General features: G+C 32.8%; 1 protein-coding gene across 1 annotated transcript; it reads right to left on the minus strand.

Annotated features, from left to right (window-relative positions):
* Positions 1-3,642: 3,642 nt before the first annotated feature.
* On the minus strand, positions 3,643-23,318 carry LOC126889256 (cilium assembly protein DZIP1L). Its single transcript, XM_050657360.1, has 6 exons — positions 23,126-23,318; positions 22,130-23,070; positions 16,141-16,594; positions 10,321-10,577; positions 4,893-5,068; positions 3,643-4,373 (listed from the first exon to the last, which is right to left on the minus strand). Exons 1-6 carry the CDS (start codon positions 23,232-23,234, stop codon positions 3,959-3,961), a joined length of 2,352 nt encoding a protein of 783 aa, XP_050513317.1. The 5' UTR covers positions 23,235-23,318; the 3' UTR covers positions 3,643-3,958.
* Positions 23,319-23,732: the final 414 nt, after the last annotated feature.

Here is a 23,732-nt window from a genome sequence, read left to right on the forward strand (position 1 = left end):
CGTGGCATAGTTTTCTCTAAATCCCTATGTATATGTATAGGTACGAATCCATACGTTGGTGCCCTGTGCTCCATGAAGCAGCTTCACATAGTGGATATGTTGGTGCTCACTGCTCACCCCCTTCAATTCAACCAGTTTGCGGTTTATATGTAGGGGAGTGCATGCTGTATCCATTTGAGCAGCTAACAGAGCACCAACGTATGGATACGTACCTTAACAAGTGTATCCACATTGATATACTCTTCTGGAGGTTAGGTACCTCCTAAGGCTTTTTTTTCTAATATATTTCTTCATGTATTAGTTTCTTTTTGATTTTCCTTTATATTATCCAACTATGTGTACAATACGACCAGCGAGACCTGGCGTGTGACCTTGTCTTATTGTGTATTTTCGCAAGGTCAGCCGCCAGGTCTGGCTTGTCGGATTGTACTGTTATTTCTTCTGTATATATATTTTTTTACTTATAAGAATTAAGTACAGGTACTTTTTTATGATGTATATTAACTTATTATCTGATCATTTGTAGATGATTGTAATGTGTTGAAATTATTTTTTAAATAATTGATGAATACCTGCTATTAATATGATGAGGTATGTCATTCAGAATTGCATTATAGATTAGATAATATAGAATTTGACATCTAGATTCTAACTTAAGAACTGAAGTAGATAATATAATTATATAATAGACAAAAAATTTAATACACAGTGTAAAAAACTAAATAATCTAACTAACTAAGTTATCAATCGAAGCAGCGCAGAAAACGACAATAAATATCGCCTCCGTACCACCAGATAGACAACAGGTAAAAAAAAAAAAAAAAAAAAAAAAAAAAAACAAAGAAAGTATTCCACCTGTTGTCAATCTGGTGGTACGGAGGCGATATTTATTGTCGTTTTCTGCGCTGCTTCGATTGATAACTTAGTTTGTTTTCCGGTAGATGGCCCTAGTTCATCCGTGACATTTCTTTCTTTGTAATTCGGGAAGGCCCTAAGCTATGGTAAGTGGTTAAAGCGGAGAGAAGAGGATATGGGTTTACTGATGAGGGGAAAAAGATCTCCGAAACCGGTATAGACTCTTCCTGCACTCTCCGCTTTAACCAGAGTATTATGCAGCTGCTGCATTTTCGTTTTGCAAAGAAATTGAGAATGTTTATACATTTCTGAATAATCTAATTTGCAATAGTAAAAAACTCAATACTCATTGTACAAAAATGTTTTCAAATCATAGTTTTTTCAATAGATTTATAAACTTAACAGATACTAAATTCAATAATAGCGAGATAGAACTTTTAGAGAAAGGATTCAAACACAACTTGCCTCAACATAATAATCAAAAAAATTTAGAATATTTAGGTGTAGAATGTGAAGTAGCGTTAAACAAAACTACCAAGAACATAGAAAAAAGCATCATTGCAAAATCTATTACTGATGTGTGTAAGGAAACTAATAATTCCTGTTAAAAAGATAACCAAATAGCCGTTTCAATTAAAAATAAATCCATAAAACATGACATAATATTTACAAAAGCAGACAAAGGTAACACGACTATTGCTAAAGATAAAAGAGACTATAATAACAAAACAATAGAATTTTTAAATAACCAAAATAGTATAACATTAAACAAAGACCCCACAGAAAAATACCGAAAACAAATTAAACTAGCCATTGAAAATTCAAAATCCATATTAAATCCAACAGAACACAAATATCTTAATATTATGAACCCACAACCTCCTAAATTATACTCTCTTATTAAACTACACAAACCTGACCACCCAATAAGGCCTGTAGTTTCTTTTTATGCAGCTCCGTCATATAAACTTAAAAAAAACTGTCAGATATTATTACAGAATACACTAAATTTTCACCTAAATTCACCGTAAAAAATACACTAGAACTTGTTAATAAAATACAACATTTTCAATTGCCCAACAACTCCAGACTAATTTCATTTGACGTAAAAAATCTTTTTCCTACTGTTCCTCCTGCAGAAACTTTTGTTCTAGTTAAAAATCTTTTACACCATAATAGTACAAATCCGATCATTGCATCTGAAATTTTACACCTTGAAATTTGCATAGACTATTTTGAATTAAATAATCAAATATACACAAACAACAGTGCAGGACTTATTATGGGTAATCCTCTAAGCCCATTGCTGTCTGATATATTTATGAACCAGCTTGAAACAACAATTTCTAAACATCTCTTATTTAAACAGTTTTTATATTGGTGGAGATACGTGGATGATATACTAGTATGCTTTACAGGAACTAACAGGCAACTTGACCAATTTCTATCATACATTAATTCACTTCATAGTAATATTGAGTTTATAATAGGAACAGAACAGAATAAGTCCATAAACTTTCTAGATGTAACAATTACCAGACTACACAACAAACATGAGTTCTCCGTATATCATAAACCTACCCATACTGACACAACTATACTATACACAATTCATCATCCCATCCTACACAACACAAATTAGCAGCCTACCATAGCATGATACATATACTGACAGAAATTCCCATGTCAAGAAATAACTTCGAAATAGAACTGAACATCATTAAACCAATAGCAGTAAACAATGGCTATAACAAACAAACAATTAATAAAATTTTAAACAAAAAACTCCATAAGAAAGCCCTGAAATTAGTCTATCCACCACCACAGAAAGAACCCAGTACCTTCTGCTCTATCACATATACTGGCAAGATAACAACAAAAACAGCCAGATACATAAAAAAGAAAAGAATAACACCAGCTTTCAGAACTAACAACAACTTAAGCAAATATATTAAGAACAATAAGAGCCGAAAGAGAAAACAAACAAAAAGAGTCCGAAAACTTGCATCGGTCAAACTGGCAGAACCTTTGACAAACGGATAGCAGAACACAAATAAAGGCTTTCAACAATAGAAAAACAGACACTTCTACATACGCACTTCACCTTCTAGATCATAAGCATTCTTTTAATGAAGAGTTTCAAATTCTGCATATTCAAAATAAAGGCCTTAAGCTATCTTTATTAGAATCTATGGAAATTAATAAATTAAAAAATACAGATATAATTCTGAATGACCAACTCGAGAAAAACAGCTCCCCACTCCTCAACCTCTTCAGTTAAAGGCTTTAAAAAGGCAAACCCATAGTCCATAGTAAACTAAATCACTTGAGAATGTCGCTCTGCCGAAACAGCTGTAGTCACATAGTTATGATAAATTTTGTGGAAGTATAGAAAACAAACGTTTTCAGTGTTTTATTGTTAAATTATTTTTTAACTTCTATATAAAAGACTAAATAAAACTTTTACAAGCAGATGTGGCATAGTTTTCTCCTTAGAATATAAAATAACTATGTAGTTTATTTTATATTCTGTTTTCTCTAAATCCATAAATGTATATGTAACAAGTGTATCCAAATTGAATATACTCTCTGGAGGTTATCTCCTAAGGTTTTTTTTCTAATTTCTTCATCTATTAATTTTTTTGACATTCCTTTATATTATCCAATTATATCTACTGTTATTTTTATTTGTTGATTTGAATCAGACACCAATTCCTTCATAGAATATGAAAGATTTTGTCTGGACAAGTGGATGAGGACTAAGATTGTTTGAATAAAACCAAAGTAGCTAGTGGATTTGTATTAACACATTTTTTATTTTAATCTTACAATAAACATTCTGTAAAATTATGTGAAAAGATTGGAATAGCAGACTGTAATTTGACATTTCATCATGTCATCATTGTAAGTGTGGTAGACACGAAAAAGTAAACTGTCTGCAGTGCAAAAACAAAAGCATAATGTCAATATACTGATAGTTTGTGAAGACTTTAAACAATTGTGATAGCTTTCTGGATGTGTTTATATTTTGTGAGGGAAAATTACTTTCAAAATCAGTCAAAATTGTTTTAGTAATATTTCACAGACCTGGTATCACAAGTTTTTAAGTAATTTCAAAGTCTGAAATACTATCGTCCATCTTTTTCTCGGTGTTCAACCCTGATTCAGTTTTTGCTTTCACCTCATCCTCTCCATCCAAATTCTCCACATCAAAAAACACTTTTTTCTTCACCAAAGACCCCTCTGATGGAAAACTCTTCATTGCACTTTTGGTTTCCTTCTGTACATCTTTATCATCAATGGAATTCAAATCGGAATCAGTTTCTGCTAGTTTTAGTGAAAATTTCGACTGCAGCTCCTCGATAACTGCACTATGAGCTTTCTCCTGAAGGGATTTTCTGCCGGGGTCGGTTTTTTCTTGATTGAAGCTTTTAGGGAGGTAAGGCTTCATGTCAGTTTCACTTTCTGTGTCATACAGTGCAGGGTTCTTGATTGTCACCACAGGAGAAGGTTTGGATCTGTGGACAAAAGAATATTTCAAATTTTGCCATTCATTTTATTTCAAAAACACAATAGAATACTATCCAAAAGACAGTTAAATGCAACAGAAAACCTGATGCTCTCAAAAAGTCTGAATTGTGCTGTAAAACATCCATCAGTTTCTAAACAAGACACAATTGGTGCAGTTGAAAAGTCTGCTAAAGTACTACCAATACAAGAAAATAAGGATATAGAGAACTGGGCAAAAAGGAACTGGAGAAAAGAACAAAATCAAAAGCACATGTTAGTAAAGAAGAACTCAAAGCTCTAAAAAAAAAGATGAGTCCATTACCAGCTAATAAGAAGAAAATTTAAGAATTGGCCATAAATGTTATTACACAAAACTAAAAAAGGATCCAATCAAATCACTTAAAAACAAAATATGGGAATACCTGACAGACTACCAAAGAAGAATATTAACACCACAAAACAGCAGGATAGCACATCTATACAGAGTCCCAAATATACCCCTATGTCCCTATATGATGTGTACTTACATTGGCAATTCATTTTTCTTTATTTGAATTTTGATAGTTTTTGGTTTTGATTTGTTCTTATGTGGAGAAGCTTCCTTTCTGATGGTTTTAACTTTCTTTGCAGCTTCTTTCAACTCTTTGTTGTTCTTCAGCATTTTCTCAATAGACTTTCTTAAGGAATCATACTGTGGAAAACTCTGTAAAACCAAAAACCACAATTTTATTTGATTTATGAAAAAATCGAAAATTGTTGCTTTTTGCGTCCATATTTTCGTTTCGTTTTTCAATTTTACATAATATTTGACTAGCTAGAAATTATTGTTAAAAAAATGGCAATAATTGGAAAAAAAAGTGCAAAAAATGAAATTTATCCTTTACATTTTTTTCGACGCCTTAACCTTTAAAATACGACTGAAACGTGCGCTATTTTGTTAGGATCGGTATACATAATAGTTTTTGCATACAAAGGACTCCGCAGAAACCTTATGGGAAATGGCTCTCTGTCAAATGCTCTGAAACTTTGGGTTCTGGTAGTCCTTGATGTGTAGAGCATAAGACTCAATGGGCGCGTAGGTCCAAAAAATCATGGTTTTAAGATATAAGCCTCTGAAGTTATAGGTACAATGAGGACGTTTGAGTTGGAATAAATTCATTTTCTCGAGAATGGGCGACTCTGGAGATAAATTACAAATCAGGTAGATTTTTATTTTTAAATTATAATTTTTTGGCATATATGTCATACTAATGACGTCATCCATCTGGGCGTCATGACGCAATCGATGATTTTTGAAGTTATACTTCTTTACGATCGAGAGTGAAATTTTATAATGCCGGGCGCATGCGCACATAGACAGTATGTATTTCGTTGCTAATCCTTCAAGATATGTATGTATCAGCGCAAATAAGTCATATTATATCATATAAAAGGATATATTAGTGTTCTTAGTAAATGTATTATTTATTATAATTTTTGTGTCTTTGGATTTGTCTTCGTCGGGAATAAGATATTTTTAATAATAGTGAGTATATTTAAAGTATTTTTGTATTAAATTTGTCAGTATGTATGAGAAATCTTGTAACCTGTCAAAGCAAAAGGGATATAACTCAGTGGTAGAGCGTGTGACCGGAGATCAAGAGGTCCCGGGTTCAAATCCCGGACGATTCATATTATTTTTTTTATATCTTTGGTATCGTTTTAATAAAAAATTTTTAAAAGTGGTAGGTAAAGAAAGTTAGTTTAATATTTAAATAAAATACAAATAACCTGTTAAGTATATTAATTTCGTTGAAATCATAATAATAGAAGTATAACTTCTTACGTGCGTACAAAGTACACACACATTCTTTTTTTTTTTTAATAAGAATAGGGGTCGTGTGATAGCTCATTTGAAAGGTTATACAATTCTCTATTTACTAATATAATCATTATACTAATTGTTTATACAGGGTGCCCAAAAAATTTTTTGAATTAAATTAATTGAGACGAAAAGAAGAATGTATATAATTTATATAATTCGAAATACATTTTACTGCTGTCAGAAAACAAAAAAAAAAATGTTAATTTGAAAAATGAACATTGTTTTTCGCTTAAATTAAATGTTCAAACTGCTAAGAGGCAGATGGGTGGCAGCTTTAATATTGAATTTAAGCGAAAAACAATATTTATTTATCAAATAAACATTTTTCCTGTTTTCAGACAACAGTAAAATGTATTTCGAATTAAATAAATTATATACATTCTTCTTTTTGTCTCAATTAATTTAATTCAAAAAAAATTTTTACACCATGTATAAATAATTATGTTAATGTTTATATTAGTGAATAGAGAATTGAATAGTCTTTCAAGTGAGCTATCACACGACCCCTATTCTTATTTAAAAAAGTCATCCATTGCGTCATCACGCCCAAATGGATGACGTCACTAGTATGATATACATGCCAAAAAATTATAATTTAAAAATAAAAATCGACCTGATTCGTAATTTATCTCCAGAGTCTCCCATTCTCGAGAAAATGAATTTATTTCAACTCAAACGTCCTCACTGTATGAAAAAATACCTATAACTTCAGAGGCTTATATCTTAAAACCATGATTTTTTGGAGCTACGCGCCCATTGAGTCTTTTGTTCTACATATCAAGGACTACCAGAACCCAAAGGTTCAGAGCATTTGACAGAGAGCCTTTTCCCATAAGGTTTCTGCGAGGTCCTTTTGCAATCCAGGGTCCAAAAAAAATTGCAAGTTTGGAAAATTATGTTGGGCCATAAAATTTATGGCCCAACATAATTTTCTTATTTAATAAGCACTTCAAGTAATTTTTACATATGAAGAAAGGCTCAATCAAACGCATTTTGAAAAATTTAAATAGGTAAACTGGGATAGCCTAAGGAATTGATTAAAGTTATAAACCATTGTTTGGCTTATACAGTAAGAGCCACCGTACTAGACACATGGGTAGGTACCTAATTGCTATGCTTATGGGCTAATTGATACAAGGTACATATCGTGATTCCAACAAAAAATAGACCCCTAGTGCGGCAGATTCGTGCAAATATTATAAAAATTGCGCATTTAATGATACAAGCATATAATTTGGTCCACATATACTACACATATAAAGGTACAAATTTAGATATGAGGCCATCTCAGATTTTGCCTTTTACAAAAATGGAGGGCATTCAAAATGGCGACTATACGTGTGTGTCTAATAGCACGATATCTTTTGAACGAAAAGTCCGATTTCAACCAAATTTGGTACATATGTTCTTTTTGCGATTTATATGGTCGATGTCGTGAACTGGAAGAATCGGTTTACTAGAAGTTGTATTTTTCCTGGTTTTTTATGTAAAAATGTTTTTTTTTATTATTTCACCCTGTATATATCTATTTTTCAAAAAGGTAATACCACCATTGAAAAGAGCGTAAAATATTTTTTAGGAAATATTTTGTACTTTTTAGTTATGTTAATTACCATTTAACAAACGCATAACGTATCTATGTCAGTAGGCTGACAGACCTACCCCGCAAACTTTACCAAGATCTGCTGAAACCATTGGAGAGGTTTAGTCAGAAATGTAGAGCAATCGACAATCTTCCTCCGACGCCAGATGCTCTCATTCAGCATATAAAGAGAGTGATTTATGGTCGAAGCGAAGATCGGTGGGATATGCGCATTTTATCAATGAAATTCGATATTTTTAAGACATTAGAAGCCGCTACAGATAAAATGTTTTAACAACCCATTAATAATTCAGAATAAGTCGACGGATATTAGTACAGTTAAAATAATTAAGACGATAATTGGACGATAATGATTTAATGAGTGAAATTTAAAGTTTTTTCTACTTTAATGATAAAAAAAGCAAGCTCATTAGCAGAACCCAATTAAAAATTATTTTGCACATCATGTTTGAAACATTATTTGGTTAAAAAATCTCATTTTTGTTGGCAAATAAATATATTAATTTGTCTGGACTAAATTACAGTTCTGTTTATCTTAAAAGGGATATGTTACTATCAACATTCACACAGTGTTGCCAAACTGAATTTTGTTATTTTGAGTGTAAATTTTCCCAGCGATCTCCGAGGGTACAATACCAGGCTAGTTACTGCTGGGCCCAAATTATGGTCACAGCGCCAGTGCTCCCGTCACCAGTGGAATGGGGCTGGAAGAAAAAAGTTTAAGGTGGATGGGAAATATGTTGGACAACATTACCAGAGGCTTCCCAAGTATGCAGAGAACTAGCTTGGTGTGGGTGCTAGAAAGTGCACACGACAGTGTCGGTGCAATAAGACTGCCTTGCAGTGTATCGCACATTGTGCTTGTGGTGATATTTGTTTCCAATAACATATTACTTTGAATTTAATCTTTATACATTGTATCTTTTAGTCCACTTTGTTATAATTAGAGTATTATGAATATATGTATTATGATTAAATTACTTCTTTTAATAACCCTGTCGCAAAAACCTGCGTCTTGAATCTTAACACTAAAACATGAAACTCCTACTTTGAGCATTTAACGTCTGGGGAAGTTGCCACACCGACCTCCCTCCTAGTGATTATTATGGGACCTCCCATCGACCCATAAGAATTTATAATTTTCAATGCACACATTTACCCAACATAGACTTACTTTAAAATGCGTAGTTTTACAGAAAAATATGCTCATAAGAATACATGTGTAGATACCTTATGCATTTATTAAAATGGTAATTAACATAACTAAAAAGTTCAAAATATTTTCTAAAAAATATTTTTACGCTCTTTTTAATAAAGGTATTACCTTTTTGAAAAATTAATATATACAGATAGTGAAAAAATCGAAAAAAAAAACATATTTTTACATAAAAAACCAGGAAAAATATAACTTTCGGTAAACCAATTCTTCCGGTTGACCACCTCGATCTTATAAATCAAAAAAAGAACCTATATACCAAATTTGGTTGAAATCGGAGTTTTCGTTCAAAAGTTATCCTACTATTAAACACATAGATATGTATAGACGGCTATTTTGAATACCCGCCATTTTTGTAAAAGACAAAATCAGAGATAGCCTCATATCTAAATTTGAGCCTTTATATGTGCAGTATACCGGGTGGTGAATTGGAAAACGGGCCATAGGAAACTCAATGTAAAATTCTAAATTGTTGAATTCCTGCTTCCCTAATTATTTTACATCAAAAGTCATGAGAAACTATTTGTAGAGGATTAAAATCTGTATTAAAAACAAAAGTTAAAATTGTTCTACGATTTAAACAGAGTCCAAAATTTTGAAAAATGGAATACATTAGCCATACCTAAGTAAGTGCGTAAAAGTAAGGCCACACGTTACTATTTCTGACAGTACGCAAACTATTGACTGAATAAAACATCTTTATTATTACTACTTTCTCCTCAACTGAGGACATCTTTTCGACTTTATTGTTTTTTAAACAATAAAATCGATAAAATAAAAATACTGACAGTTCAAAATTTTGTTAATATAATAATTTCATTGTGACCGAAGGCAACCTTATACACATTCTTGCACTGTGTGTGACCTAAATTTGGCAAATACTTTGATAAAATTTATTATATTTTACAAAATTTTGGAATGTGTTTAATTCGTAGAACAATTTTAACAATTGTTTTCAATAAAGATTTCAATCCTCTATAAATAGTTTCTCATGTCTTTTGATGTAGAATAATTAGGGAAGCAGGAATTCAACAGTTTAGAATTTTACATTGAGTTTCCTATGGCCCGTTTTCCTATTCACCACCCTGTATGTGGTCCAAGTTACATGCTTGTATCATTAAACGCCCAATTGTTTCACATATCGGCCGCCTATCCTGGAAATGTCCAATTCAAAACTGATTCCGCCTGGACTAATACTTCATTTAAAAACATCTCAACAGTTTTATATAGAGTAAATAAATTATTAATAAAATAGTTATACACGAAATATACCTTTTTAGTGACAGATGTTTGATGCTGAACAATCTCCAGAGCCCTTTCAAAAGTCTTTCGTGGAATCCCATTCCAACGGGGGCTAATACCCATTTCTTGAAGACTACAATCTATAGTATTTACCAACTGCTGACGAATTTCTTGTAGGGCATCATCTTTCTGGTTTTTACGTGGCAAATCTTTACCAGAAACAATCGGTGGTTTGAGAGAAGTTAGTTTATGGTCGATTTTTGAGAGAAATGGTTTTGGTTTGGTTTCTAGAAATACACAAACTTTATTATAATAGTTATTAGAAAAATGTGTACTAGAGAGAAATTCGCACCGAGAATGCAGTACGGCTAAGATAAGGCAATACATTTCTAATGGGGAATAAACGCACAGGGTTGCCGGTCTTTACCAGTCTTTGATTGCTCTCTCAAGTGCGTCGCACAGAAATTGTGGCAACACTGAATGCGCATTCCTACCTTAACCATATGCACTCCCAGTGTGAATTTCACAATATGTAGTACTGTTTAGAATAGCTCGAGACAGAGACAGTTTCGCCATGTTAATCGCCAACGTCAAGGGGACTTGATAGGGCACGTTAAGAAGAAGAAGTAGTACTGTTATTTTAAACAATCAATTAGACCCATACTGACATACTCAGCTGAGACAAGGGCCAAGGCAGCAAATACTAAACAAATAATAAGAACAACAGAGATGAAAACCCTAAGATCCATCCAAGAGGTATCACACTCAGAGAAACTACAGAGATGCTGCAGAGAACTGCAGCGGGGTTAACATATGCACAGATAGCCAAGCAGTCATTGGGCCTCTTATAAACCCTAAGGTGAACTCTAGGCTGGTGTGTAAATGTCGACAAGAACTTGACAGACTGGCACAACATAACAGTGTTATACTGGTATGGGTTCCAGGTCATCGGGGCATATACGGCAATGAAAGAGCTGATTCACTTGCCAAGAGAATATTATCAGCTACAAAATACCTGGGTCCAGAGCCGGCCGTGGGAGTGCCAAAAAGCACCATCCGCGAACGAAAAAAAGCCTGGATCCGAAGCCAACACAACTCACATTGGGAGAGTGTACCCGGTCAAACACATGGCAAGTTTTATATCGGACGGGCATGTGCTAGTAGGGCTGAGTTACTGCTGAAAACAAGCAGGAATCAGCTCATGAGTCATAACAGGTTTCCACACTGGACATGCGCCAGTTAATGGTCACCTGCATACAATGGGGCTATTTTATGGAGACTTGAGCTGCAGACTCTGTAACAGAGAACCTGAAACAGTCAACCATATTTTGAATGACTGTGAGGCATTGGATCGGAGGCGGCAAACACTTTTCGGAGACATCGAAGTGACTCCAAATATATATGGCACCCACCCACTAGACCTGTACAAGCTGGTACAGGGTTCCAGAATTCTGGAATGGGTTTCATAAACGAATGGAAGATGTACAATAAGCCAAGTGGCTGTAGTACAACCGGTTCACAACAGACGGCTTCCAGGAAAAAAAACACTCAGAGATAGGATACGAAAGGAAGACACGATTGAGAGATCTAGGCATTCAAGACATAGTGAGATGGACAAGAGCATGACGACGCATGTGGAGAGACCACATAGATCGGATGGACCATGAACGTATGTCGTACATATAGGAAGGGAAGATCCCAAAAACGATGGTACGAGAACTGGAGCTCCGGATCACAGCAGAGACTGTAACAGAAGAAACAAGACATAGTCCTATTAAAAGAAGAAGAAAGAAGAATGGCCAAAAATAGATCCGCCCATCTGGCATTTCTAAATCTTAAGAAGGCCTATGACTCGATAACTAGAACCAAGCTATGAGAAGCAGTGGAAGACATTGAAGATCCACGAATATTAATAAAAGCAGTAAAGGAATAACAAAGTTGCTATCAAAACGGGCAGTAGAATATGCAGTTCATTTAAGACGACAAAGGGACTACTACAGGGCTGCTTCACATCCCCTACTCTGTTCAAAATATTCCTGGAAAAAAACTGTTAAACCACGGAAAAGAAAGTGGTTTACAATTTATCATATTATTTATCAGTCAAGAAGTTTTTTTCAGTCTGTAAACTATTCATTTTATCCTCGACTTGATTTCGGAACTTTTCAAAGCTCTCCTGAATCTCACACACCAATTTTGCAGTTTTTCCTTCAGTTTCTGTACTGTTTCTTTGAAATTTTCAACCTCTCTCGGGCTTGGTTTTTCCTGTATAGACTAGAATAAATAACATGGAGATTAAGAAAAAAATAGGAATGAACTCAGATTTAATAGACTACATATAACAAAAGACCTGGTACGGACATGTCAGAAGAGCAGACAAAAAACGTTGCATAAACAGAATAACAGAGTGGAGCGATGGGAAGAAGGAGTAGAGGCAGACCCCGAAAATATTTCAGAGATGAAGTGGAAGCATTGGAAAGAAGAAATCTGCAGGAAAGGGACTGTCAAAACAGAACGAACTGTAAAGAACTGTTGAGTGAAGAGAATAAAGTGAAAACTCTTGGAAATCCTTAGTACAGTGTGTCCACGGATAGGGTGCCCAAGAGGAAAAACTTTTTTTCTACGAGCGTGCAAAAATGTCTACTTTCGCGCACGCATTTTAGTTTAGAAAGTTTCACTTTTCCGCACGCGTGTTACTTTTCCGCACGCGGTTTTTACTTTTCCGCACGCGGTTTTTACTTTTCCGCACGCGTGTTAATTTAGATATGTTAATATGGCCTTAAAGTAATTATAATACATGCAATAAACTAATATTTAGATATTATTTACTAATGTATTTCAAATATATCTTATTGTATTCCTGTTTTAATGAAATTAACGCGACAATTCGATGAAATAAAATTATTTTGACATAATATTCGAAAGTCAAATCGGTAGACAATACAGTCGTTTTGAATCATCGTCATGGAAACCAAGATCGTCGTCATGCTAACTAATTATATTGAAAGTTTAGTTTTGACAACCTTGTCAAAGAATTAATTTGTGTATGTATTTTCATATTAATTAAATTAATTGATGATTGGGTCATTTTTTAAAGACTCTTAGAAAAAATATTGTTCCTAACTCTTGCAGAAAGTCCCTTTTCCGCACTCGACTGCTTGCCGAACTCCCGCTTCGCGTCGTTCGGCAAACTGCAGTCGCGTGCGGAAAAGAATGACTTTCTGCACATGTTAGGAAAATAACTATTTATTTTCAATTTTAGCGAAAAATGTCATTCTTGATAAAAAGTTTTGTTTGTTGTAAAACCCCAGAAAATGAAATAAAATTCACGTTTTTCAAAGCCTGCTTAATTTTGTAACCAATTTTATGTAAATCCGTATAAGTTTTTGCACTAAGTTCGAAATCGTAACAATAATCTAGTGTTGTTGAGGCTATGGGTACATAATTCGCAAATATTTTACGTGTATCCCTACTTTATCTGTCTTTACACGGCAAATTACGTGTAGTAAAATTCACACTGGTATGGATATGTAAACATTACTAGAATGTCATTCTGCTTGAAAATGTCATCATTAATTTAAAGAGATGGCTTTTGAATGTTCTTGGATAACTGTTATTTTTATAATTGCAAATTATTAATTCAGTTAATCAATGTGATAATTTTTTCACTAACTATGTATTCAGTGATTGTAATAATTTATTTGTACAACAAAAACTAATACTCAATCGAGAAAAGAGGAAAAATGTTAAAGTGATTTTTTAATAATATATTGTTATGGAACGCTTACAATTTTGAACATCTTTAACAACAAAATACTTGGATCACAGAATATATTATCCTGATGTATTCTCTGCTTGGATCTTCCACAAATAATACAAAATAAATAACTTTTTATTAAGTTCACGTCTTAAATCAATTATTTATCAAATACACTATATATCAATAATATTTCATCAATATTTCCAAATATTCCCGATGCAATGTCAAATATTTAAAATTGTCACTGATTGTCAGTGTCTGACTGACAATATATGCTGACAATATTATATTCGGCTGAGTGCGTTGTAAGACAAAGATAGATTTGGAAAATATTACCACGGCATTTTGTTCATTTTTTTCGAATCCTGAAAAAACCAATAAATATTTTTGAAAATTTTAAACGCAGAATGAAAGACTAAATTATTACCGAGGGCCGAAAGTCCCTTAGAATAAATAAAAAGTTTATTTGGAATGAGGTATTTGAAATTAAAAATCACACTAAATTTTCTCTTAGTTTTTCACCCCTGTAACTTATTAAAATAAACATTATAGAAGTTCTCAGGGACTTTCGGCCCGCGCTAATAACGTAATCTTTCATTCTGCGTTTAAATTTTTCAAAAATACTTATTAGTTTTCTCAGGATTCGAAAAAAAATGAATCCCCATTTGAATAGCATTGCAGCCGAAAATACGTAACGATCCTCTTAAGGTACAATATGTAGCTTAGTAACTGTCAACTCCGATAAATAATTTGCGAATTATCATTTTTTTCGACATAAATTTTAAATTGTTATTTAAAAAATGACAGATAAATTCTTTGTTGAACGCTTAACATTGTCGAAACAAATGACAATTGGCAAATTATTTATCGGAGTTGACAGTTACTAAGCTACATGCCCCGCGCACTCTAATAAAAAATATGTAATCGTATTTATTTTCCTTCCATTTTGTCAGAGGCGCTGATGTCGGCATTCTGATTGGTGGAACATGACTTTTGACAAATCCTGCGCTATCTGTGAATCTGTGTTCAGTGTTCGTGTTCGTTCGTTCGTTGTCGTTCTTCAGTTATTTTATGTGGTCGGTTATGTGATGGGTTTGTGTCACCATAAAAAGCTGATATTCAGTCATGTTTTTTGATATTTTGTAATCGAGTACCTTTTTAAAGGTAAGTTTTTCTGATTGTAAGGTAGAGATTTTCTGATTGTAGGTACTGTTTATCCAAAAGTTTTAAAATACACACTTTATTTCGCGTTTTGTTGTTAGGTCTAATGGCTCCGTTCAGCTGTTGTGTGCAGACGATGGAAAAGTTCAACAAGTAAACATTTATTTAATCCAAATTAAATACTCATATTTCTATGTAAAATGTCACATTATTTTATAAATAAATAAGTAAGAAACAAAAGTTGTTTGTGTTTTACCTTTATTGTTCACTTGAATAAAATATTAAATATTGGAAGTACCGTATGGAGGCTATGTACCTAGCATGGAGGCTAGATTGTGGCACCCTTCCTATCCAATCAACAACAAGAACGTTTAAAATTTCACACCTATCATGTCGAAGCTACAGACCACTTATGTGGAGGCCAGATTTGTAGTATCCTTCCATTTAACCAGGAGCTGAGATGGCGCTGAAATACGTGTCATGTTTTTTAAAGAGTAAGATCGCATTCTACCAAATCACACAACACTTTTTTCTATGCTAAGCTACATTGTAGCTTAGTAACACTAGATTATTTTTACGATTTCGAATTTAGTGGAAAAATTTATAGAGATATACATAAAATTGGCTACAAAATTAAGCAGGTTTTTAAAAACTTAAATTTTATTTCGTTTTATGAGGTTTCAGGACAAGCAGAACTTTTTATCAAGAATGACGTTTTTCACTAAAATTAAAAATAAAAAAGTTTTTCCTCTTGCGCACCCCATCCTTGGACACACTGTATATATTTATATATAACATTCAATTCTTAACATTTCCATTTCGATGCAAAAATATTTATCTATATTAGTGATTCCTAAAGTGAATAAAATATCCTAAAGATTAAAATGAATATTTATAGACGGTTGCATTTCGATTCAATTTGAGTCTCTTACCATCCTCATGTTCTCTTGCCTCAGTTAATTCTTCATCTAAAGAATTGTCTTCAGATCCACTCAAGTCACTGCTGGATTCATACAGAACAGCAGCTGGCTTAATTATAACAGCAGGATGTAAATCAGGCTTAGGCTTTGCCGGTAAGGAAGACTTTGGTCTAGTTTCTCTATCTGCATCATCTTGAATCTGCCTCTTTGTAACCGTCTCCTGGATCTGCTTCTTTGCAGATGCATCTTTTACTTGCTTCTCTTCAGTGATAGTAAACTTAGTTCTGGGTTTGATTATAGGTTTAACTTCCTCCTGGGTAGAAGAATCGTTAGAAAATTCAGGTTGTGCATGTTTATCTGCTATTTTTGGAACATCTGGAACTTGTTGGTTTGGCAGATCCACTTCTGAAAGTTTTTGCCAAAAGGCTTGGATTTGGTTCTCTATATTGCCCAAACCAGTTGAGATCTATAAAAATAAGAAGGTATTAAAAGAAGTTACTTAACACCAAATTTTCCTCGTTCTAAATCTAAAAATTTATGTGTTCAATAGTCCAGTCGTCCGAGATTTGACCTCTAAAAACGCGTCAAACAAGCTAAATTAATTATATGAATTACAGTAGACTCTCGTTATACTAAATCTAAAAATTTATGTGTTCAATAGTCCAGTTGCCCGAGATTTGACCTCAAAAAACGAGTCAAACAAGCTAATTATAAATTACAGTAGACTCTCGTTATAAATCGGATCTCGTTATATCAGACAACAATAATATTGTGCATACATATGAATATATAGTTTTCTAAAACATTAACTTCCTATAGTGAAGCCATTCGGAGCAATATAAGATGCTAAATATTGTTTCCTCAACAATAAGGCTTCGCCATCAAAAATTGTAAATTTCCTACAATATTCAATATCGGTTGATAGATAAACAGAGCAGGAAGAAGTTTATTATAGGCGGTGGATTTTATTACAGCACTGGACTCGATAACCACACAGATGTTAAGGATTTCTGTATACAGGCAGTTGGGTATTTATTTACAGCCATTACTGCACTAAAAACAGGTACAGAATCATATTCTTCGATTTCATTTCTCCTCGTTATAACCAAATATGCCTCGTTATAGAGGTGTTACAGTTGAATAGGAATTTCATGGGACATCTAGTGTACCTCGTTATAAACAAAACCTCGTAATAGCCGTGTTCATACAACATTTCAACAAAGCAAAAGGGTTCAAAAAAGAAATTATGTTGATTCAAATACACTCGAAATATACACTCACCGGCACGAAAAACGGGCACCCCAAAAAATGGGTCATTTTTGATGTCTTGTATCTCTTAAACCTGTTGTCCGTTTTAAGTAATTGTTTTAATATGTTATAGCCTTAGTCTTTACGGTACTAGTACACTTTAGAAGACCAACAATAATCATTTTTTTCAAGAATTTTTTTCTCAGAACCTTTATTAAAAATGAACATAAAACTTTTTACATATTAATATCTAACTCTTAGAGAGTAAAAATATATCTTTTTTCGTTTATGCACGTACACTAATATTGTTGAGGGCGCAAAAGTCGAGGCCTCCAAAAATGATGGCGGACAGTTAATCTCAGGATTGGAATATCTTAAACGAAAAAATCGTACTGCATTTGCAAAAGGAAGGCTTCTTACATGACAATTTACCACAATTTAACCAAAAAATAAAACATAAATATTCTTTAACTATAAAAAACTGAAGAAAAACGGGCGATTTTTTCACAAAAATTTTTCAAATTTCCGTAAAATCTTTTTTTTTTGCGGAATATTTCACTAAAGGTGGTAAATAGTCCAAGTAATGAAGCTTAAAATATGACAAAACCTCGCAATTTTTACAGAATGAATCGATTTGCTTGAAAATTTGAGAATAAGTAGTGGATAGTCCAAGGATCAAAATCTATATGATGCCGAAAGGCGCCACCCCATCTCGGGGTGGAAATTTTTAATTGTATTTTGACCACAAAGGTTGGTAAAAACGTTCATTCTAATCAAAAAACGTTCTATACATTTTTTTGATAAAATTAATAGTTTTCGATTTATTCGCTATCGAAAGTGTTAGTTTTATATCGAAAAAATCAATGTTTTTAATAAGTTTTCTGCTAATAACTCCAAAAGTTTTCGTTTTATCAAAACAACTTTACCCAACAAAAATGTACCTTTTGAAAAAAGAAATAAAACCGTTTCTTTTAATTTGCTTTAAGACCAATAGTAGTTGAGCTATACATTATTATATGTTAGCTCTTCTTCGTCAAATGCTAAATACTGTAGTTTCAAAGACAAAAGACGGGAAAACAATGCATTTTTTGAGGATAACTTGTTTAAACTAATTTAAAGCATTTTAAAATATCTATCTCCAGAAATAAAAACAAAGTCTCTAGCTCAAAAATTAAGTGACGTATATTGAAAAGAATGTTGGTCCCTATTTTTTTCAGTGAAAAAGTGATCGGAAGCAATCTCCTAATCACCACCCTAATTAAAATTAGTCATTGACCTTATTTGGTCTTCTTTATTTATGTATTATTAATAGGTTCTAGAAGTTTCACCGGCTTAGAATGATTAGTTTTAAAAAAAAATGGAGTTAGAAGCGAATAACGAATTTTGGTAGTTTGTAAAAAAATTCCCTTTTCTTCAGAATAGAAAGAGTATCATTAGAGGTACGAAAAAATGTTTAAATATAAAATTGTAGCCTATTTAATTCCCAAGAGACTGGTTTACAAAATTTTTTTCTACGGTAAAAACTGAATGAGCTATTGACAATTAAATCTTGTAATAACATGCAAAAACCACCTTTACCAACCCTTTCAAAGTCACCTCTTTTTGTGACTGAGGATTTTAAAAAGATTTAATATTAATAGGCTTACAGACCGTGTAAAAACCTACAAAATTATTTTTTACCAAACTTTCCAAGATAAGAAATAAAAAAGTTACGGTTCAAAAATCAATATATTTTTTTGAAGAAAAAAAGGAGAAATCCAATTGGAAGCATAACAATGTAAGTTAGCGGTGTTTTTAGTCATTGGCTTTATTCATTCTTCTTTATTTATGTATTATTAATAGATTTTAGAAGCTTGACTGGCTTAGAATGATTCGTTTTTAAAAAACTGGAGTTAAAAGCGAATAACGAATTTTTGTAGTTTGGTAAAAATGCCGATTTCTTCAGAATAGAAAGATTAGCGTCAGAGATACGAAAAAATGTTTAAATATGAAATTGTAGGTTATTTAATTCCCAAGAACTTGGTTTAAAAATATTTTTCTACGGCAAAAATTGAGTGAATCGTAAATGAGTATATTAGTGAAAAACATTGATTTTTTCGATATAAAACTAACACTTTCGATAGCGAATAAATCGAAAACTATTAATTTTATCAAAAAATGTATAGAACCTTTTTTACTTAGAATAAATGTTTTTATCAACTGTTGCGGTCAAAATATAATAAAAATTTCCACCCCCGAGATGGGGTGGTAACCACCCCCGTGGTAAGAGCGCCTTTCGGCATCATATAGATTTTGATCCTTGGAGTATCCACTACTTATTCTCAAATTTTCAAGCTAATCGATCCATTCTGTAAAAATTGCGAGCTGAAAAGCTTCGGTTCCTGGACTAAAATTGTCACGTAAGAAATCTTTCTTTTTCAAATGCCGTTCGGTTTTTTGTTTCAGAGATCCCAATCCTGAGATTAACTGTCCGCCCTCGGAACTACTTTTTTTCGAGGCCTCGACTTTGACGCCCTCTACAATATTAGTGTACGTGCATAAATAAAAAAAGATATATTTTTTATATTCTCTACGAGTTAGATATTAAAATGTAAAAAGTTTTATGTTCTTCTTAATAAAGGTTCTGAGAAAAAAATCTTGAAAAAATGTTTATTTTTGGTCTTCTAAAGTGTACTGGTACCTTAACAATATCGCTGTAAGAATATTGTTGCTAGACAGGTAAATTTTTATTGTATACCGGGTGTACCAATCAAACTGGGTTTTTTTCTCAATTTTCTCAACACCCTGTGGAATATTCTAGCCTATTTATAAAATATTGAAATTAAAACCCAACTATAGCCCCAGGTTTTCTTAACATTCTGTTTTTTATTTATTCGCTTATGTTGCATAATAAAAAATTTAGGGACTTTAACAACTAGCCATGTCCTTTTTAAATACAGGGTGTTTCTAAATAAGTGCCACAAACTTTAAGGGGTAATTTTGCATGAAAAAATAATTACTTTCGTTTAAATAATAATACTTCGTTTCCGAGATACGGGATGTTCAATTTTGTCTTACAAACTGACGATTTATTTATTGCTCTAAAACCGGTTGAGACATGCAAATGAAATTTGGTAGGTTTTAAGACGTAGTTAGTTTGCATTTTTTGACATACAATTAAGAATTTATATTCACCATTGGCGTGCATACGGGTCATATTACCCGGTCATATTTCCCGCATGCACGCCAATGGTGAATATAAAATTTTTAATTGTGTGTCAAAAAATGCGCAATAACTACCTCTTACAACCTTCATGAAATTTCATTTGCATATCTCAACCAGTTTTAGAGCAATAAATAAATCGTTAGTTTGTAAGAAAAAATTCAACATCCCGTATCTCGGAAACGAAGTATTATTATTTAAACGAAAGTAATTATTTTTTCATGAAAAATTACCCCTTAAAGTTTGTCGCACTTATTTAGAAACACCCTGTATTTAAAAAGAGCATGGCTAGTTGTTAAAGTCCCTAACTTTTTTATTATGCAACATAAGCGAATAAATAAAAAAACAGAATGTTAAGAAAACCTGGGGCTATAGTTGGGTTTTAATTTCAATATTTTATAAAGGCTAGAATATTCCACAGGGTGTTGAGAAAATTGAGAAAAAACCCCAGTTTGATTGGTACACCCGGTATACAATGAAAATTTACCTGTCTAGCAACAATATTATTACAGCGATATTGTTTAAGAATAAGGCTATAACAAGTTAAAAAAATTACTTAAATCGGACAACAGGTTTAGGAGATACGAGACATCAAAAATGATCCATTTTTTGGGGTGCCCGTTTTTCGTGCCGGTCAATGTATTATCTTATGGAGTATAAAAATACAAGAAGAAAAATATTCTAATTAGGAAGTTTTGAGACTTAACAGGTTGACTGCCAGGCGGCCATATATGACCGCCAGTTCAATAAGTACTTCATGCCACGGCGGTCGTATACGACCGATTTGATATGGTCTGTGATATAATTCCTGTTTTGCCAGAGGGTGTGTAGAGAAGCTGAATTATTGCAGTATTCGACCACTATGGCATACAGCCGTCACATATACATATCAGTTTTCATTTTGGCAGAATAGGGGAGACTGAAATGATATCGAAATTTTGACATGTCTTTATTTTGAGTAAAAAATATAAAAATGTAAAACCTATTCATTCTAAACTAAATAACATACAAAAGGTAAATAAGAACATGAAAGAAATTAAAAATTATCACTTATTTGGAATGTTTGTTGAAACAATCTAAACAAAGGTGTGGTTGGCCTTCACAAGTACCACAGTAAGTTACTACTTTATTATAGAATTATAGCCGTGTATCCCAAAATAACATGAGCACTTTGTCTTACTAACAATGAAACCTTACTGACAAAATATTAGTCAAATCAACCACTCAGCGGAATAATGCACAACAAGTCTCATCATGAACAGAACGACCGCCTGACCGACCGCTTGGCACCACGGGAATAAGTATGCCACCCTCGCCCCAGCGGTCATATTCGACCGCTGACATATTTTTCCAAAAATCTGGACTAATAAACAAAATTGGTAAAACATTAGTAATGCAAGTATTTCAGTTGGTTGCCAGATGAACTTTTTTCAACTTGGCACCAGGGACTTTTTTAAACATTTTTTTGTGGCAGTCAACCTGTTAAGAATCAGTCAATCTGTATTCAGTGCCTTAATTTACATCTCGGGAGGTAAATATGAAATGTCATACCTTGCTTTCAATACTTTCCTCAAAGTTTATCAATTTCTTCTCAAGTTTATGATCAATATCTTCTACTGCCTTCTCAGACACAACAGTTTCTGCAACATGGTAAGTATTATCATGTTGAAAAGTTTGTATTTCTAAAATCTTTTCTGTTTTTTCATGTTCTGTTTGCGTACTGCTATCCTCTATTCTAGGTCCTTCCATAACTGGCTTTTCCACATTTTTTGAGTCTTGATCACCTTCCTCCTTTTCCTTATTCTTATAGTGAAGCACCACATCAAACAATTTATCATATTTATCAGTAAAGAAGTTTTTTTCAGTCTGCAAACTATTCATTTTATCTTCGACTTGATCTCTGAACTTTTCAAAACTCTCCTGAATCTCACACACCAATTTTGCAGTTTTTCCTTCAGTTTCTGTACTGACTTCTTTGAAATTTTCAGCGTCCCTCGGGCTGGGTTTTTCCTGTATGAATTTTTCAGTGGTATTCAATCTTTCCTTTAGTTCTTTTATTTCAGAATGCAATTTTTCTGCTTCTGTTTGTACATTTTTGTTTTCAGGTGTACTGTGTCTTCTTTTTACATGCGAATTTAAATAATCTTCCGAAGAAAACATCTTCGAACACGTTTCACAAGGATATCTTGCTGTTACGTTTCTTGATGACGAAATATGAGATTCTAATTCTTCTATATATTGCTTTAATTCTTTCAATTCCTGTTTTAATTTTGTGACGTCCTTTTTAAGTAAAACTACAGTCTTGTCTAAATATTTTTTACAAAACAATAAGTATTCTACGGATAATTGACTCAAACGAAAGAGTTTCACGAAGTTGGAGTCTAAGACTATTGCTTGATCATTTTCCAAAACGTATTGAACAACTATGGAAATATTTCTTTCCACTGAAGCGACGTCTCTTTCTTTTATTATGCGATCAATGTCTATTAAACCTGAAGCAAAAAACTACATCAAAATAATACAATATAAGGATTTGGCTTAACTCACAAATTTTATTTTTGTCCAAATTAGGATATTTATACTTTTCGAAGCAAAATCCTGTATCCCAAGCTAAACGGGCGTAATCGTAATGCCAATAGTAATCGTCCAATAACATTTTGATTAAAAATATTCAATGAATTAGCTTAGAAACTAAAAAGAATCCAAATATTTTGTTTTTGTTTTGAGATTTAAAAATGATTTGTTTTGATTGTACAATTGACATTGACAGCTACTTGACATACCAGAATGTGCCAGAACGGAGAACAAAATAATTTTAGAAGGGATTATTTTATTATTTTTGGATTTCATATTATTTTGGATTTCATATCATTTTCATTTTATTTAAGTAAAAATATTACAGTAGACTCTCTCTATAACGAGAACTGAAATGGCAGACTAATTACCTCGATATAAGCCAAGCTCGTTATATTAGACAACAATTCTAACATTACTGGCCTCGATAAGCACACATATTTTAGGCATTTCTGTATACAAGCAGCTGGAGTATTTGTTTATAGCCATCACCACGAAAAAACAGGTAAAGAAACATGATCTTTGATCTCATTATCCCTCGTTATAGCCAAATATGCCTCGTTAATAGGAATTTCATGGG

Source organism: Diabrotica virgifera, chromosome 8 (assembly GCF_917563875.1).
Source record: "Diabrotica virgifera virgifera chromosome 8, PGI_DIABVI_V3a".
NCBI classification, from domain to species: domain Eukaryota; kingdom Metazoa; phylum Arthropoda; class Insecta; order Coleoptera; family Chrysomelidae; genus Diabrotica; species Diabrotica virgifera.

Coding starts and splice junctions, on each gene's coding strand:
- LOC126889256 (XM_050657360.1), bottom strand. CDS start 23,234: ATGTTATTGGACGATTACTATTGGCATTACGATTACGCCCGTTTAGCT. Junction 5,069..10,320: donor AAACATCTGTCACTAAAAAG/GTATATTTCGTG, acceptor TTGGTTTTACAG/AGTTTTCCACAGTATGATTC. Junction 4,374..4,892: donor AAGAAAAATGAATTGCCAAT/GTAAGTACACAT, acceptor TTTTGTCCACAG/ATCCAAACCTTCTCCTGTGG.